Source organism: Mesocricetus auratus, unplaced genomic scaffold (genome assembly GCF_017639785.1).
Source record: "Mesocricetus auratus isolate SY011 unplaced genomic scaffold, BCM_Maur_2.0 Super-Scaffold_100006, whole genome shotgun sequence".
NCBI lineage: Eukaryota > Metazoa > Chordata > Mammalia > Rodentia > Cricetidae > Mesocricetus > Mesocricetus auratus.
The window spans coordinates 32,797,451-32,816,292 of NW_024429190.1; the positions used below are offsets into that span (position 1 = coordinate 32,797,451).

Sequence of the window (18,842 nt, forward strand, 5' to 3'; positions counted from 1 at the left end):
AAGCAATCACACACAGAGATCAGAAATTAAAAGTCATCAGAGGAACATGTAGTGTTTTCTTGTGATAGTGTTATCTGCCAACGTGACTATGCTGGCAGGGGCCCAGCACCATTTCTCAGGCTGTTTCCAATGAGGCCTGTGATTGGGAGGCTGAGTAAAGCAGATGGTCCTCCCCAGGGTGGGGGAGCAGCATCCTACCCATTGAGAGCCTAAAGAGAACCAAAGGCAGAGGAGGGAGGCATTCATCCCTTTTGGCTTCCTGACTTCCTGCTTGAGCTGGGGCCCTGATCTTTTCCTGTCTAAGGGTCAGATCATTCCACTACCAGCTTCCCTGGTCATCGGGCCCTTCTGATTTTGACTACAAACCCACCAGCAGCAGCTTTCCCAGCCTCTCACTTGCAGATGGCAGAGCAGGCAACTTCTCGGCCTCCATAATTGCATGAGCTGCTTGTTCAGAATAAATCTCTTCCTATATATATATCTAATCCCATTGGTTCTGTCTTTCTGGAGAACCCTGACTAATACGCTTAGGAAAATGCGACTGGAAATGTTAGGCACGTTGCATAATCAATTTGGATTCAAGACCCAAAGTAAAACTGTCTCCTGTGGCATTTATTTTGATAGTAGAAGGGGTAGATGTGGTGGCACTTTGCTGAGAGATCTGGAGGCTTTTCTGAGCTAAGAAGTAATATGGGGTGACGGCATCAGTGTGACTGATCTCAACCTGAGGACCTCAGTGGGAGGACCATTGCATTTGTCAGGAAAGAGGTCCCTAATTCTGAAGGACAGGATTCCAGCCAGCCCTGCTTCAACTGATCCTGGGATGGTTCACCAAACATGAAAGCCATATGCAGAAACTGAGAAGCAGCTTTTCCCTCCCCTAAAAACAGGTTGCCCTGTAGTTCCACAACCCAAGGACATTTCTTTTTCCCCTGAGTGTAAAGGTTTTTAAGGGACTCCAAGGAGCTGCAACACATTCAGTGTCAGCAGGGGCATCTCTCTGCACACATAACCCAGGTGACAGATGCTCCCGAACCCATGAAATACGCCACCTGCATCTGATCCCGAGGTCCATTTAATCCAGTTTCATAGAAGACAGTGAGGTAGTAGGATGCTTTATGGTATCCACAGCAGCTGGAATCCATCAGAAAGGGGATGACAGAGCTAATTTGGTGGAGGCCATCAACGCCGGAGAGTCTCTTTACAGCCTTCTCAAATATCTTCCCACCGATTTCTAATACGGAGTCATTTTGGTTCCATGGTACTGTAAATAACACAATTCGCAGCACACAAAATTAATTACCACAGGGCTGATGTGGCTGGAGAAGAAGGAAGGAAAGCCAATTAAATACCTCTGTTATTGACAAGGTGGGTCCCGCAGTACCTAGAAATATACCACCCTCTGGGGAAGTAAATGAAACCCTTGGGGGATGCTATGGTGTCCCTCTGTAAAAAGCTTTTCCTCTGGCACTAAATGACAGCCTAGTATCTTGGGGGAAAGAATGTGCCTCACAGAGCTGAGAAGGTGCCTCAAGAGAGTAATTCACTCCGTGTAATTCACTGCCCAATCAGGGCTGCTGAAACTTCCAGAGAGACTCTTCTGCGATGAGGAAGAAGAATGTGTTTTATCCCAGAAATAGTTCCTTGGTACCGCTCCCAAAATCTGAGCAAGAGCATTTTATTTTGAGATGCTTCCTCATCATCTTTGGATTCCAGTTTTACTTGTGGGTCTCTCGACAGAATGAAAAGCACGAGTCAACTCTTAGGGAAGGCTTACAAGACGCCTAGCAAGGGTCAAGCAGCCCATGCAAAAGAGGCTGTTGGATCTACACAAGCTTAGAGGGTTGATGCTATTATTAGTCTCCTCCTTCTTCACAGCGGGGATTAAGGCCCAAAGAAGCAAAATAACTTGTCTACAGTTACAAAGGCTGGCAAAGGGCCACACAAGCCAGAGTTCACACTCACCCCCTTGTGGACAGGCAAGCAGCTACATTCACCAGGCCCTCCCAGCACCGATGGGGAATTGTTTGGTCTGCCTTGATATGCTTGGTGCTTTCATGAAACTGTTCATAAGTCTATATGCTGATCAGTGTCCAAGTCAATTGAGCAAGTGTGATGGCTCCATGATGTGACTGTTAGAATCTTCTAAAGCCTGTCCTTGCTATCTACCGTTTTTATTCATTAAGGCAGCCAAGGAATGCTTCTAGGACAGGCAAGGCACTACTGTAGATGCCATGCTACAGAAGATCTTACAGGATGGAAAGATGTTATTTACAGGAAACACAGGGCCTATGTTATGTGTAAACAGTGTCAGCCCGAATGTTAAACTAAATGTCAGCCTTGACTAAAGTTTCACCTGCGTAAAAACTGGTACTTCCAACATTTTTATTTTCTTCATCTTACTAAAAAAAAGTTACTTTAAAACTGTTCAGGTGACAAAGGATAAATCACTCTTATTAGCACACCAGTAAGGAATGAACCTAGAGTGAGAAGTTTGGATTGAGATTACTGAAGAGTAATCCCCTTGCAGTGGTTCATTAAAACGTGGGTCAGGGGGCTAGAGAGATGCCATAGTTGGTAAAGCATCTGCCACAAAAACACAAATACCTGAGTTTGATCTCAAGCAACCACATAAAAAGCAAGGGCATAGAGGCATTTGTTTATAATTCCAGCATTTGGCAGACAGGGCCAGGAGATGCCGGGGCTTGCTGGTCAGTTGGCCAAGTGGAATTGGTGAATATTAGTTGAAGATGTGTTACATTCCTTCATGCTGTGGAACATTTGTTTAATGATGCAAAGATGTGTTACATTCTTTTCTGTTGTGTTTGTTTAACTCTGTGCAGCTGTGTTACTTTGCCTGTCTAAAATACCCGATTGGTCTAATAAAGAGCTGAACAGCTAATAGCTAGGCAGGAGGAAGGATAGGTGGGGCTGCGGCAGAGAGAATAAATAGAAGGAGAAAAAGAGAAGGAGGAGCGAGAAAAGGAGAAGGAGAAAGATGCCGGGGGTCAGTCACCCAGCCACACAGCCAGAAATGGAATAAGAAGGAAAGAAAAGATACACAGAAATAGAGAAAGGTAAAAGCCCAGAGGCAAAAGGTAGATGGGATAATTTAAGTTAAGAAAATCTGGCTATACATAATCTATGGGGCCTTGGGTAGTATTTATCCCTGGCATACAAATAGACTTTGAGTGCCCGTCCCACAATGAGGGATGCTCTCTCAGCCTGGACTCTTGGGGGAGGGCCTAGGCCCTACCCTGGATGAGGTGAGGCACTCTGGAGATGCACCATGGAGGGCCTCACCCTCCCTGGGGATCAGAGTGGAGATTGCGTGGAGGACTGGGGGGGCCTGGTGGGAAGGGCGGGAGAGGAAGCTGGGACTGACATGTGAAACAAGCTTATTTCTAACTTAAATTTAAAAAAAGGAAGAGGAAAAAATAAGCATTAAAAAAGAAGAAAGAAAATCTGGCAAGAAATAAGTCAAGCTAAAGCCTGGCATTCATAAGAAAGAATAAGTCTCTGTGTATTTATTTGGGAGCTGGGTGGCAGTCCCCCCAAAGAGTAAAAAAATAAATAAACAACTACAGAGACCATCTCAACTAGGAATCTGGGGCCCACTGGTCTCCACACACAGCATGCACACCACATTGGCATCTTCACATAAGGTGTGTAAGTGTGTGTGCAGACAGACACATTTGCGCCCGTGCACACTCACCAGGATCAGAAAGACCCAGAGCTGGCATTATGAAAGCTGATACATTTGTTAACAAGCTGCTGGTGGTCCCTGTGGGCCCCCCGAAAGGCCGATACAGTTTGCATCCAAAGACCCCTGAGAGATGGACAGCCTTCCAGCTGCTGCTGCCTCTGCTTAGGCTCTACAGATCCCAAGCACGCAGAACCACAGTAGCTGAAAAAGCCATCCTGCCGCAGAAACAGCAGTGTGCCTTTCCATATTCTGTTTGTTTATTTGCTTGCTCGCCTTACTCTCGACAGACATAACTATTTGCTATGTAAGAAACATAACTATTTGTTTTTGCAAGACAAATCAAACAATGCAAATGGTTTTAAATAAAACAGAAGCCTCCTCTACCCCACTCTGTCTTTAGTGAAGATAAAAGCTGTTAAAAAGCTTGGTACCTATGCTTGAAGACTTTTCCTTTGCATGCACAATAATTCATGTATGCATTTATTTACATACATTTTTTCTTTTCCCCATGTGGCATATTATGCCACTACAGATTCTGACTTCCTTTTTTTGTTTTAAATTTCTATTAAATTTTACTTATTTATTTTTGTGTGTATATGTAGAGGTGCATACATGCCACAGCATGAATTGCGGAGGTCAGAGGACACCTTGCAGGAGTCTGTTCATTCCTTCCACAATCTGGATCCCAGGTCTTCAGGCGCAGTGATAAGCCCCTTCACCCACTAAGCCATCTCACCAGCCCAGCTTTTCTCTTTTATGTTAACCATGCATTATTAATAGCTCCCTATGACCGTAAGAAGTTCATTCTGTTTAATGCAGAGGAAGAGGAGGACGGTAGCTCTGCTAGCAAAGTGTATGCTGTGCAAGTATGGATACCTGAATTCAGATCCCCAAAACACACATATAAAAAGCTCCACACTGTGGCATGTGTCTGTAATCCAGCCCTAGGGTGAGGGAGACAGGTAGATCCCTGAAGCTCATTGGCCAGCCAGCACAAGCTTTAGGCTCAATGAGAGGCCTGTCTCAAGAAATACAGGTGGAAAGTGACCACGGGAAGACACCAGTGTTGACCTCAGACCTTTACACACACTTGCATGCAATGTCCACACCCTCCAAGCAAACAGATAGATAGATAAATGATAGTAATGGGGGGCCACTTCCAGGATTCTCTCCAGTTCCCCACATCAGAGTATTTGCACGTGACCAACCTACATCTCCTGTGTATATCCACCTACGTATCGGGTGGCTCCCATCTGCAGCTTCTGGCCACATGTGGTCAAGAACAGCTGTGAACTCAGCCTAACAGAAAAATCTAAACTTACTTGAGACATTATGAGACAATTGTCTGTGGTTTTTTTTTCCAACTCCATTATGTGGTTCTAGAGCATGAATTTTGTAAGTGACAACAGTCATCCAGTTACACTGTGAATCGGTTGGTCGGCTGTGACCTTGACTAACTCATCTCTGGATTCCTTGTGTCCAATACATTGGAAATGCTATGGAAATGGGTGTTTCAATGAATTGTAAGGACTAATAACAAGAAAAAGTGTCCCTACATGTTGATCACAGGTGTGTGTGTGTGTGTGTGTGTGTGTGTGTGTGTGTTTTCAGGGCAGAGAGACTGACCTTCACATTCACCAAGCTTTGGAGACTACAGCTTTACTCAGTCTGCTGCTCTGCATATCTCTGATTCATGTTTGGTTGTGTATAGACATAGAGTCCACAGGAACAGAGCACCAAACAATCTGCATTTTATGGCTGCACCAAGTTCTCTATTTTTAGACTCTTGGGGTTGCTTCTTTGTGATTTTGCTGTAACCAACAACACAGGGATGGGCAGCCTTGGACACTTCTCTCTGTTTTCCTGTTGGGCTATGGCTGCAAGGTAACATCGTTTTCCACCAGGACTCTGGAAATCTCTTCTGTTGGGTTTCCCTTCGCTCAGCTGAGGGGAGCACTCCATGCTGCTAGACTGTTTTCTTTATAAGAACCTTCTCCGTGGATTCAGTGAGCACAATCGCGCAGAGACACCGGAAACATAGATCCTACTCTACTTATTCATAGATTTAGTTTTAAACATGTGCTCATTTCAGATGCCCCTGTGTGCACATTTCCAGCAAAGTGGCATCCACTTTATCATTAACGATTCATCCTGGCCTCACCTCCCTGCCAAATTCCTAACTAAGATGATGGGTTTTGCTTCAGTACACAGGAACGCCAGCTTTGTGGGCTGAGAGGAGGGAAGGGCTCCAAAAGAAATGAAACTCTAAATGAAACACCTGCCCCACTGACCCCTGGCACAGAACCCCAGAAATCAACATCAGGATCGCCCAGGTAGCTGGCAACACACCCAGAATCCTCTGGTCTATCCTGAGCCAAAAAAGCTCTGCAGATGGAAAGGGCTTGCACATTTCTTTTTTTATATTAAAATTCTTAACTCCCTCTCACAAAAGTATCATCAATTGATATTTTCTCTGCCCAAGAATCTAAACGATTTTCTGCACTACTGAATTTAATAAAAGTAATAATTCTAAGATAAAATTACTCATTTCACACATTTGGTAAAGTTCAGATTGTAACTATTGTCTAAAAACAAAAGCCATGGCTTCTTGGTCGATATTAAAGTCAGTTTAATGAAACTGTTAATTTCACCCATCTGGTTTAGCATATGCATTTTTCCCTAGCCAATCTGTAACTAAAAACATGTCTTGTTTGAGGAGATTAATGTTATAATGAAGAAACAAACAAACAACAGAATGGGAGAAAACACCATTTCTCCATTTTCTTTCTTTCTGTACCAGACTCTAAAGAACAAAAGCCATAGCCGTCATCAGCTAAGCCCTGTATTCCAGGGAGCACGGCATGGCTTCTTTTACTCTCCGTTCATACCAGAGGTGTGTGCTGACTTTTAGAAGAGGCAAGTGCAGAGTCTGAGAAGATAACCACCCACTTAAGGCCTGGGAGCTAGAGTCAGCTTCTGATTGAGAATTCAGGAGGAGAGAGGCACCCTCGCTCCCTGTGAGAGGGACGGAGACATCAATAGGAAAGTAATTTTTAGTGTCAGGCTTCTGAATGGCAAAGTGCATCCAAAGTAGAAGTTTGAAAGTGGAGAAAAATAAAAGATCACTAGCTGTTATAAGAAGCCCGTTTCATCAAGTTTACGGACTTAAAAAACACTCGGTGAGTGTCTCATCTGCATTCTGATCTGAGGTCCTGATGGGCTCCAAGGAGCTCCAAGAGCCACTGCAATAGTGCCTAAGTACAATACGTGTGTCTGTCAACACAGGGAACACCGATTCTCTCCAAGCCGTCCCTTTCTCCTTCCTTCTAATACAGTGGAAATGCTCTGGAAATAGGTGTTACTCCGTCCTGTTTAGGTGCAAATAATAAGAAAAAACTGTCTGTATGTGTTCCCTACAGATGTGATTTTTTTTCCTTGTTAATTTTACTTTGGGGTAGTGCTGAAGATTGATCCAAGGGTCTCACATCTACTAGAAATCTACCTCAGAGCTCCGTCCGTCCTGCTTTTCTAAATAATTACCCAAGGTTCAGAAACTTAGAGTCCCTCCCTCCCTCCCTCCCTCCCTCCCTCCCTCCCTTTCCCTTCCCTGGTTTTCTGCCTTCCCTAACCCCCTCTCCTCCCGCTCTCCTTTCAGGATTGTTATTTTCCGGGTGGGAAACCTGTAGCCCATTCTTTGTTTTGCTCGTGGTCACCTCTGTACGAATGCATTTTAAAACCTAACAATACCTGCATTCAAATCCTAATAATACAGACACTGGCTCTCTAACAGCCAAGCACAGCTCTTAAGGGAAGGGGTGCCCTGGTGTTACTGGGTCACGTAACTCTGTGTCCATCATGTCCATGCCCTGCATTTCTTCAAGCAAACAGTGGAACTGTTGGCCAAATTAAAATCAAACTAGCATTCTAGAGCAGCCGCCTTCCCCTCCGCAGACTGTGCAGAGAGACATTGCTTCTCTCCATCGAGCTCCAAAGCCTGGGGCCAGAGGCCCTGCGGAAACCAGGCAGATGGTGTCAGTCCTGGGAGAGGAGCCCAGGCTTGGACCTGGCCTCATCCCAGAGCACCATTTATTGGCAGCTCCTAGACTTCCTCTAGGCACTGGCACAAGCAATGTGGGCTTAGTGGTGCCCCTGCAGAAAGGAGGGCAGGAAGACAGTCAACAGTTCGGCCTGGGGCAGATATCCCCGGGGATACATAACCATCACACCAGCCTCACTCACACACCCCTCCCGCCTCCATGGCACCTGGACCTAACCGTGGATCCCTGCCTATCTGGATGTCCCCAGCCCTCCAGCCTCGAGTCCAGCCCCTAGTGCGATTCCACCCAGCACCCGTGAACGGGCATTTGACTTCAAACTACTCGGCTTTGACGAGGATGGTGTGACAGGAGAATAAAAGGATAAACTGGCCAGAATAACTCTTCAATAATGAAAACCACGAAGGCTACATTCTACCTAAGCAGCATCAGGAAAAGCCCAAATGCTAGCAGGGCCATTCCCATGCCCCAGCAGTTACCATTTTCCTGGAGAAGTCAAGGCCCAGGGGACAGCTTTAAGGCTGACCGATCCGAATGCCCTGTGCAAGTCCTGATGGGAGGATCTGGTATTGGATGTCACCCCAGCACCTCGCACAGTGGGAACTGAGTGGCAGAGCAGGGATAGGAGATTTCACAGACCAAGCAAGGCAATCAGGATGCAGAGCCCATCTCTGGAATGCCGGGGGGCGGGAAGGGTCTTGGGAGGCTCTGTATGCACTGCAGCTGGGTACCCCAGGAGTGCTGCCATCTTTAATTCAAAGGCTTGCAGACTCTGTGAGGTGAAGAACAAGCCGTTGTACATGAGAGTGAAGACACCAGTGGGAACAGCTGAGTTTTGCAGTGTGTTAGCACATCAGCTGTCAACAATGAGCAAGCTTCCCCCACAGCACCCCCGGGCACTTGGCCTAGAGCTGTGTGTGGGCCCGTTCCCTGCTCTCTGTGTGGTCACCTCAGGGTCTAGCACAGTGCCAGGAGGTACTGGATCTATGGGTCCCAAACTGGCTTTGCAGTGTACCTCAGGGACTGTTGTACATCTGGCCACCTGTACATCTCTCCACCAGAGATCAGAGGAGGCAGCAAGGATGAGGGCCGCATTTGGGGAATTCTTCGTATGCACAGAACTGAGAGGATTCCAGTTCCCTTTCGTGAACTCTAGAGAGGGTCCACAGTTCCAGGGACCAGAGTGGTGTTTACAGAGGCAAGATGAAGGACAGGTTCATGATGAGGGAACTGAGAAACATGCAGAGGGCAGAAGAGGAAGCAGTGTGAACTCTGCCAGTCTGGCCTGGAGACGTGGCTTTGCCAGTGCAGACCCCCCACCGTGGGTCTCTTAATTCGATGCTGCCACCAAAGGTTCGAGGACAGCAAGAACACTGGGGTCCCTGGGCACTGGGAGGCTCTTGGCTTCCCAAGACTTTTTGAGGTGAGGGTCTTCAAGACAGCAGGGAAAGCTGCTTGTAGGATTGGACACCTGGAATCCTCAGAACGTTGGAGGTAGAGGCAGGAGGCTGTCAGTGAGTTTGGGGATGACACGGACTACATGCCAAGGCCCTGTTTCTAAAAAAAAAAAAAAAAAAAAAAAAAAAAAAAAGCAGCAACTGTGAAGACAGCTTAGTTGGCCGAGCGCTTGTTGTGTGACCATGAGCACCTGGGTTTGATCCCCAGAACCCATATGGAAAAGCCAGGCATTGTGGTAGACACCTCTAATCCCAGTACTGAGGAGGCAGAAGCAGGAAGATCCTTGGGACTCACTGGCCAGTCAACTAGCCTATTTGGTGAGCCTCCAAGCCAGTGGGAGACTCTGCTTCATAAAAGAAGGTAGATAGTGCCTGAGAGGGACCTCTGGCCTCGAATACATTCATACACATGTGCATGCACACACCATACATACACATGCACAAATTCTCAGTGAGCAAGCGTGTAAACACACACACACACACACACACACACACACAAAGTCGAGGGACTGCTTCTGTGTTTGAGGACCCAGCTATACAGGGGAAGCAGGCAAGCAAGCACTGTAACACAGAAAGGCAGCAATTGGGCAAGCATGCACGAGAAGAGGGGCCCATGGAGGTGGACAAGAGACAAGAGGAAGTGGACAGAGTTGGGACCTTGAAGGCTGCTCATTAGGAAGGAAGGAGACAAATGAACAACATCCATTGAATAGCATGGGCATGAAAGTGCTGAGCAGGCTCGTATGAAGGAAGCATTTGTCGCCAAGCAGCTAGCATGCCCCCAGAAGTTTTGCTGGCACCCAAAGCATAAACTGATGACTTGGATGCTTTGTGCCACCTTGCACAAGCCAGAGCCTGAGATCAGAAGATTCAACAGCCCTAAGTCAAGGCAGATCCCATTCAGACAAGACTCCCTCATGCCCACATGGTCATTTTCTGCCCATGAAGTTCCTTCCCAGACACTGTGTCATGTTATAACAGCATCCCATTCTGATACGATCCCATTCTGGTCCCATCTGGATTCTGATAAGACCGGACTTTGCACAGCATGTAACATGCTGCACAGAATTTATCATCCTGCCTACTTATAATGCTAGTTGCTATCAAAATAAGTGGGAAATAAGTATTGGTTAGGATTGGAGAAATGTAATTCTTTGTGCACCATTAGCAGGAACAGAAAATGGCAACCATTGTGAAAACTGTAGAGGTTCCTCAAAAAAACTGCACAGAACTGTCACATGACCCATTAACCCCACTGCTGGATATACACCCCAAAGCACTGACAGCAAACATGGATGAAGAGAGACACCTGTCTTCCTATGCTCAAAGCAGCGTCTGCCACAAGACACAAGAGGTGGAGGGACTCAAGGGTCCATCAACGGATGAATGGACAGATCAAGTGTGTCCAGGACATATGAGGGAAGACTGTTCATCTTTAGGAAGAGGAAGGAGATTTCTGACACATGCTGTACCACGGGTGAAGACATTATGTTTAGTGCAAGAAGCCAACCACAAAATGACAAAAGCTAGATGGTTCCACTTCTAGAGAACATTTGAAGTAGAGATACAGGAACAGAGAGTAAAATGGTGGTTTTCAGGGGCTTGGGGCAAGTAGATGGGAATTTTTAATAATAAATGTGTAAGTTTCAGTTCTTTTCAAGATACAGAGTGGTGGCGAGGTCTGACACACAGTGTGCAAGTATTCCTCACAATATTGAACTGTACAGTGAGGGACATAGTCAAAATGGCACTTCTCATGTTAAGCATGTTAGCACAGCTGTCAAAGAGTTAGGGTGGAAACAACAGCTGACCTCACTAGGTGGGGAAGTACAGACTGCTCTGTGTGCATCTCATTTGCCAGTGGAGTGGAAGGTTCCCCAGCCCAGCAAAGTTCCCATCTCTCCTTTCAAGTGTTGGCTTCCATGCGGAGCAGATGCACCATCTGAAATAACACTGCGTGTGGGGGTGGGGTGGGGGTGGGGTCACTCTCAAGTCTGAAGTGTGCATATGCAGCGGCCCGGAAGCAGGGTGTTGGCGTGTACATGAGGAGATGCTTCCAAGGAAAAGGGATTCCTCATAGGGAATCAGAAGTGCCATCATCGTCTCTCACGTTCTCTGTTTAAGAAAGAAAATAGAGGGCTGGAGAGATGGCTCAGTAATTAAGAGCACTGACTACTCTCACAGTGGGCCTGGGTTTGATTCCCAGTACCTACATTGTGGCGTATAGATGTCTGTAACTTCAGTTCCGGGGGGCTCAATGCTCTCTTCTGACATGCACGTGATACACATATATGTAGGCAACGCACACACATACAATAACAAACTAAAGTGAAGCAGGGAGACTAATTCCACAAATTAATTTCTCTGAGGAAATGAAGGAAGCTGTTGCTTACCTTTTCCTTTGGCCCAACTAACTATAGTTTAGAGCATGGACTTGCTGAGGATGCGACTTAGTGGTGGTGTACTAGCCTAGCGCACACAAAACCCTGGGGTCAGTCCCCAGCGTAAGAAAATCACAACGTCCTGTCTAAACATAACCTAGCAGGCAAGATGGCTCAGGCGGTATGGTGCTTGCCTGGCAGGTCTAGGGACCCGGGTGTGATCCCCAGAACCCACATAAAGGTGGAAGGAAAAACCGCACAACATTGTTTTCTGTCTTCCACATGTACAGTGTGTCATGAACAGCCACAAATATGCATTACGCACACACAGGAAAATGTACAAATTATAGAAAACCAGCTTTCCTTATTCTTTGTCTATTCTGGCTCATGGGGGGCCATTCAGATGATACTGCCTAGTGAACAAGGGGCTGAACAGTTGAGAATGAGTTAAGAATGTATTCAATGAAAGCCTTCTCTTTTATACCTATTTCAACCCGACAGCAAGAGTTCTAAGCATCAAACATCTGCCACTCAAGTCCTTATTCACAGCCTATCTCAGATGTGGGAAATGCAGTGTGATGCACACATCCGTCTGCTTTGCATTACTATAAGTGAAATGCTCAGGGCATGATACCTTTTTTTTTTTTTTAGGAAAAGAAAGTTGGTTTAAGGCACAGCTCTGGACGTTCAAGGGGATGTTGCCGGCATCAGCTTGGCCCTGGGGACCATCTCATGGTGGGAGCTTGTGCAAATGCGAAATACCACATGTCCAAACAGGAGTCTAAGGCAAGAGTGTGTGTCTGGACTTATTCTGCAAAGTTCAGAGGTCCCACGAGAACAGCCAGGGTCCCTTCTGAGGCAGGCAGTGCCTGGCGTGTCCCCGAGACCTACTAGTACTTACGTCATGTGCATGCCGCACACACGTACGTGTTTGGGTGTACACATGCACTTACACGCACATGTGTGGAAGCCAATGGTTCTTCACTCTTCCCCCCTTTTGAGATTGTGCCTCTAACCAGACCCGGGCCTCACCAATTCAGCAAGACTAAGTGGCCAGCCAGCCGCATGGATCCTCCAGTCTCCGTATCTCCGGAGCTTGGATTATAGGCATGTGCCACCTCATCTGGGTGCTAGGGATCCAAACTCAGGTCCTCATGCTTGGACAGCAACTACTTTACTGACTAAGCCACTCCTCCAGCCCCTAATGCTCTCTCTTGAAACTTCCTTTCCCTCCCACAATGCCACACTAGTGACCAAGCCTCTAACATACGAACCTTTGCGGGAGAAGCCACATGCAAACCATAGCAAAGGGGAGCCTATGCCAGTCTACTGATCAATAAGACAAGACATGCCAAGGCAAAAGTGCAAGCGAGAATGCAAACACACTTTCTACAAATGAGAAGCACGCTGGTGCTGGCCAGACACTAACAGAAGGGTGACCTGGTCAGAAAGGGTATTCAAGAGACCAGGAACACAGGCACAGCAGCCTTCCTGCCATTCTTTTGATAAGAGACCATAGCAAAGGTCCATTAAACATGTAAACTGATTTTATACCTTCAATTTTCAAAATCAAGTTTTCTGCATTTTTCTCAACCTTGTTAGGAAGCTGGGTACGAGATATGACACCAATTGCTCTCTCTTGGGTTAGCCAGATGATGCTATTACAGCGCCAAGCAAGGGCACCATGCCAGGCAGAGATGAATTTGATGGCGTGTGTACCCTACCTCGGCAGGATGCTTCGGGGTCTTTCCAACCCAACCTAGGAAAGCAGGTGCCTCTGGCAGAAAAGGGCGCTGGCTCCAGAAGTTTACCTTCTCTTCTACCCCTATATTCCCCTGCTCCGAGGTCCCCAGGGAAAGACAGAGGAGGCAAGCACTGACTGTGTGCCCAGAGGAGGCCAAGGCCATGGTTTCAGGAGAGGCACAGAGCCTAGGGCCATCTCTTCCTCATGATCTCATTTGGCCTGAAATCTTCATTTGACTGACAAGTCTACCCTAGTAGGTCCTAGAGCAGAACATCTGGCTTGGGGTCGGGGTGGGGTGGGGGTGGCTCTCCTTTCTTTCCTGAGGGCCACAGGAGCCTTGCCTCAGTCGGTGGAACTTGCTAGATCTAGCTGTCCTACAAGCTCGTGATCTAAGTTTTCATTTGATTCTATTCCAGGCCTCCACAAGAGAATAAAATAGTGCTAAATTCAAATAAACAAAACCGTGAGCTGTAAAAATAACAGGAAAACATTTGTATTGAGAGTATTTTCTTTAAAAAGAACGTATTGTGAAAATGACACGTTCCTCCTCCCCACCAGGCAATCTATATTTAGCTACAATCAGAAATCACAGGCACAGGGTTTTGGTAGATGTGGTCTGAAGCTCAGTTTGAACTCTTCAGCATTCAGCATGCACCCCCTCTCCTTAGGGATTTGTTAGGTGTGAGGCCACTTCACCACCTCACAGGGGCTCAGGAAAAACATGGGGTACCTCTTCTCAGTCATCATAGCAGTTGGGGTAACTGGGCTTCTTGGGGACACTGGGATTGGTCAGTGTGTAGAGGTGAGGAGTGCTTAGAGGGTAATGTGCAACAGAATGTACTACAATGCACAGGAGGGAGGACCCCAAAACAAAGACCCAGTACAGTATTGAAGATGAGAGATGCTTCTTCCAAAGGGCTAAGTTCAAAGAGGTGTGCGTGTGTGCGTGCATGGGTGCGTGCGTGCGTGCATGCATGTGTGTGTGTGTGTGTGTGTGTGTGTGTGTGTGTGTGTATGTGTGTGTGTGTTGGGATCAAAGCCTTGCACATTCTAGTCAAGTGCTCTACCACTCAGCTACATCCCCACCCGTACCTCCAGTGTTTTTATATGAATGTCAGCTCACTGAGCCAGGACAGAAGGATTGCTACAGGATGCTCCCATCACCACCACCAACAACCAGAACCACCACCATTATCTCTACGACCACCACCATCACCACCACCATCACCTCTACCACCACCCCACCACCACCCCAGTGTGGAGATGAGGAACCCAGGGCTCAGCAAAAACAAACAGTTTTCTAAGAGCACACAATGGGTAAATGTTAAATTAACTGGATCTCCCAGCTCCAGGGACATCAGTGTCACGGGGCATGATGGTCCGTCACATCACCCAGCAGACATGGGTGCTACAAAGCCACCTGTGTCATCTCCTTTGGCTCTGGCTCCATCACTCCGTCCTTCTCAGGTTGACACCCTTTCTTCCTGAGACTGTGCAATCCCCTCCCAGCTCCATACTCTTCCAGCTCACTTCCCTGCCCCCACCTGCTGCAGAGTAACATCAGAAACACCCTCTGATCACACTCTACCTACAGTCTGAAGACCTCCAACCAGCCACAGGCACCTAGGAGAGGCCACACAGATTCCAGTTGGTGACTGAGTTTTTCCTGAGTCACCTCCTTGGTCATCTATGGCTTCCCATCCCATAGAAGCCACTTAGCATACTGTGCTGTTTTCTCCTCCCTGTCTCCAGCATTTACTCCTGCCTCTCTTATCTGGAAAATGCCTCAAGAAGCAGTCACAATGTGACCTCCTCCATGAAGCCCTCTGGGACATCTGGGTCCCAGAAGCAGCCACACCTTTCTTTGTACCTTCACTTCCATGACTTTTACTAAAATGACACACAGTTTGTCTTGTTTTGAAGCCCATTGCTCAATAGGAGAGACCTCCTGCCATCTCTTCAATCAAGCTAAGTGACAGAGCAGTCCCCTCAGTCAATACTAAAGAATAGAAGACCAAATATCCTGTATGGCTCAAATTCTCCTAGCATGGGCAGGGTCACTGTATAAAGAAAGCCTGAGCCTTGGGACACTGCCATCCCTAGGAGGTCATGCTCTCATCTCCTTGACTCTAAGGGCTGCTGCTCTAACCAGGAACACAATGAGTCTTTTCATGGCCAGGACATATATATGTACCTGTTTGGTGTGCTTCCCATGTGACCATCTCCTCCTTCTTACAGGTACGGTTTCAAGATCTCCTGAGGCCCTACAGGATGTACTTAACTAAGCAAATTCAAATGGCAGTGGGCCTAAGAAGAGATCACCAGTTTCCAGGAGCGACCTGTAAATCTGAGATGACACCAGAATGTTCTTCAAGTCCGGAGGCTCAAAGTTCAAATGCCTAAATCCCAGTACGCAAATGGCAGGAAGTGAAAATCAGAGAAGAGGGACTGTGGGTAGACAGACCAGGCCTGAACCTGGGCCTTCCCTCGAGGATCACTGACTGTAGTAACAGAGGCCCAGGGCAGCTGCATCTTTGAATTTTTTCAAGGCTAGAAATATACATTTTTCTGAAAGTTTTTAGATACTGATAATGAAATTCTTTTCTAATACACAAAAAGGTATTTTGCAAACTAACTCCATTTGGAGGCCAATTCTGGTGGCAGCCTGTCCATTGGCAGCCCTGGCTTTAGATAAAGAATCGCTTGAGTGATCCCTAAATTTAAGTTTTGGAAATGTGCACAGATATATTCAGCACTGAGGACACACAAGGGCAGAATTTAAATCTGAAATTAAACTAGAACACTAGGGTTAAAAATAACATCAAGGCATAAATCACCAAGAGAGAGTGAGTGAGACAGAAAAGCGGGGCGCCTTTCTAACTAGCACCCGAAGTCTAGGCAGGGGTGGGTTACCAGTCAGCAGGTCCATCTGCAGCAGCGTCTGGAACAAGCCAGGGTGCCTGTCTCTCAGTTCCTTCTCCCAGGGCAATGCTTTGCACAACTCTGGCCTCCCATACCTGTGCCTGAGGTCCAGGTAGGCATTATAGGCATCACCTATAGAAACACAAGACATTACTCTCTCATGAGCGGCAAGGCCGTTCTCCCTCTGAAGCTGTCCTCCCTAAAGGGAGCTTGGAATAGGAGGTCTGGCTTAATGTTCTTGGATTTGGCTTGGGTCCTTAAGGGACTTGAAACTGACCATGACACCCCTGCCTTGGGGTCAGCACTGTGAACTAAATCCAAGAGAAACATGCCAAGGATGCTGTTGATGGCTGTTGACGAACTCTGCAGAATGAGCAGCTGGCCTCTGACTTGTCCCCAGGAGGCCCGTATCTAGGCCATTTTGTTGGCATGTGTGTTGAAGAGCAAGGCCCATGAGCCCCCAGGGAGTTGAAGTAGTTGAAGACTTTAGGAAAAATCTCCCTGATGTCACCAAACAGGCTGGCATATAAGGCTGCCTTTTCACCTCAAGGTCTTACTCCTGGTGCTGTGAGAATTACCCAAAAGAGTTTCCTCTTTGGGACATTACTATTCCTGTGTGTCTGCCCCCTCTCCTGGCAGCATCTTTGTTTCTGCATGATTCAGCAGTAAGAGCAGCAGCTGATGAGGACAGTCTATTCTTTTTCATTTTTTATACTCCCATGTGTTTGGGAGGGGTGCACAAGTGTGGGTATGCATATACATGTGCACAATCATGTAGAGGCAGGAGACAATCTCCAGTGTCATCCTTAGAAATCACTTATCCTTTAAGATGTGGTCTCTCATGGTCCCAGGAGCCCAGGAGCTCGCCACTTAGGCTCACATGGCTGGCCAGCAAGCCCCCCGTCTCCACCTTACCAGCACCGGGATTACAAGTGAATGACATCATATTTGAATTTTGGGCATGGAACTCAGGTCCTCATGCTTGCAAATACATTGCCAACTCCTTAGCCCAAGATAATCTAGTCTTTTTTTAAAATAGATTTTTGTTTGTTTATTTTATGTGTGCATGTATGTGTACCACAGTGCTCAAGTGGAGATCCAAGGACAACTTGAAGGGGTCAGTTCTCTTCTTCCACCATGAGGATCCCAGAGATTGAATTGAGGTTGTCAGGCTTGGCAGTGGGTATCTTTACCCACTGAGCTACATCGCCAGCCTAACAATCTACCCTTGACTAGCCCCTGCCTGGAACTAGAAGTTCCACTCTGGGGGGCATAAGACATACAGGCAAGATTGAGATATGGAACTTGCTCTTGTTGACGACAAACACCCCCTCTTCCAGAAGGAACATATGTGACTAACTATAGTGTCACCACATCAAACATGGAGATCTAAAGCACAGACAAATTTACAAGTGCCAAATCTAAGCTGGGATCCTGGGAGACGAGACAGGACCAAGCTCTGCCACACCCTGAGTGTGAAAGGAGGACCTGGACACGGTGAACAGCAGTCTGAGGTTCATTCCTTCTGTCGAATTCACCAGTACCTTCCTGAGCTGAATTTGAGGGCTTACGAATAAAACAGGGCCCCAGTCACTCTCCAGATATCAATGGTCAAAGACAAAAGTACACCAGTGTGTACAATGGTTTCTAGTGACTCATTTACATTTTCCAATGTATTTTTCAGACCTGCCTTCTAGGTAGGAAGAACTCTGGACATGGTTCGAAATCTGCTCAGTCATCTGTTTTCTTAGATAAGATCAGGTATGGTGGGAGCCCAACCAGGTTTGGCTCTTGGATGTTACTCCTGCTTTTGGGGGGTAGGTGGGGATGGGGATCAAGGTGGAATGCACAGTCTGGTTCCCATCCATCTGTGGAAGGGTTGAAGTACACTTGATCCTGCTGGTATCTGGGCCAAGTGGTACATGGTGTATGGTTCTATTTTAGTCCCTCCAGAGCAAAGCCAAGCATGTCCATGAAAATTCAAGGTTTAAAATGCCCCCCCAGAGCTCCACACTTACATGTTTCTCGTCTCTCACCCCCGACCTGGGCTGTTGAAGCATACACGGATATTATTTCTTGGACCTCGGCACACTGCTCGTAATACGACTTGATTTGTTCAGCCAGTTCCTTCTCAAGGAAGGGATTAAGAATCTGCAGGAAGGCAAGAAATCAAATGAACTGCAAGTCATCAAACGTCCACAGGCTAGTACTTAGTCAGGTGGGTTCAGCTGCCTGAGGTCTCCTGTTGATGTCACCAGCTACCATCTCACTTGGATTTGCAAACCAATGTCATTAGGATCAATTCAAGGCCATGCCAGCTCCAGCTTCTAGTGTCCCATCTCATTCGCAAAGCTTCTTACACATCAGTGTGACCCGGAGACCTGTTCCTTTCCAAATCTTACCCAGTGATGCTAATTCAACCCAAACTGTGCCTGCCACCTGAGGCCCTCCTTCAGCTTCCTCCTGCTTGGCAACACCCACAGTCTGCAAGAGCCAACACAGGGCCACTGTTCCAAAGCACAAGTCCCTACAGCCCGGATACACACGTGCAGCTCAGTGCCCAAACACTTGGGAATT

General features: G+C 47.1%; 1 protein-coding gene across 1 annotated transcript in view; it reads right to left on the reverse strand.

Annotated features, from left to right (window-relative positions):
• Nucleotides 1–18,842, reverse strand: part of Sel1l3 (SEL1L family member 3) — a 108,166-nt gene that overhangs the window by 49,629 nt on the left and 39,695 nt on the right. Inside the window, exons 8-10 of the mRNA XM_013112524.3 lie at nt 18,284–18,416; nt 16,257–16,397; nt 1,053–1,264 (exon numbers count right to left, since the gene is read on the reverse strand). Coding sequence (XP_012967978.2) covers nt 1,053–1,264; nt 16,257–16,397; nt 18,284–18,416 — 486 coding nt within the window. The remainder of the gene's footprint in view (nt 1–1,052; nt 1,265–16,256; nt 16,398–18,283; nt 18,417–18,842) is intronic.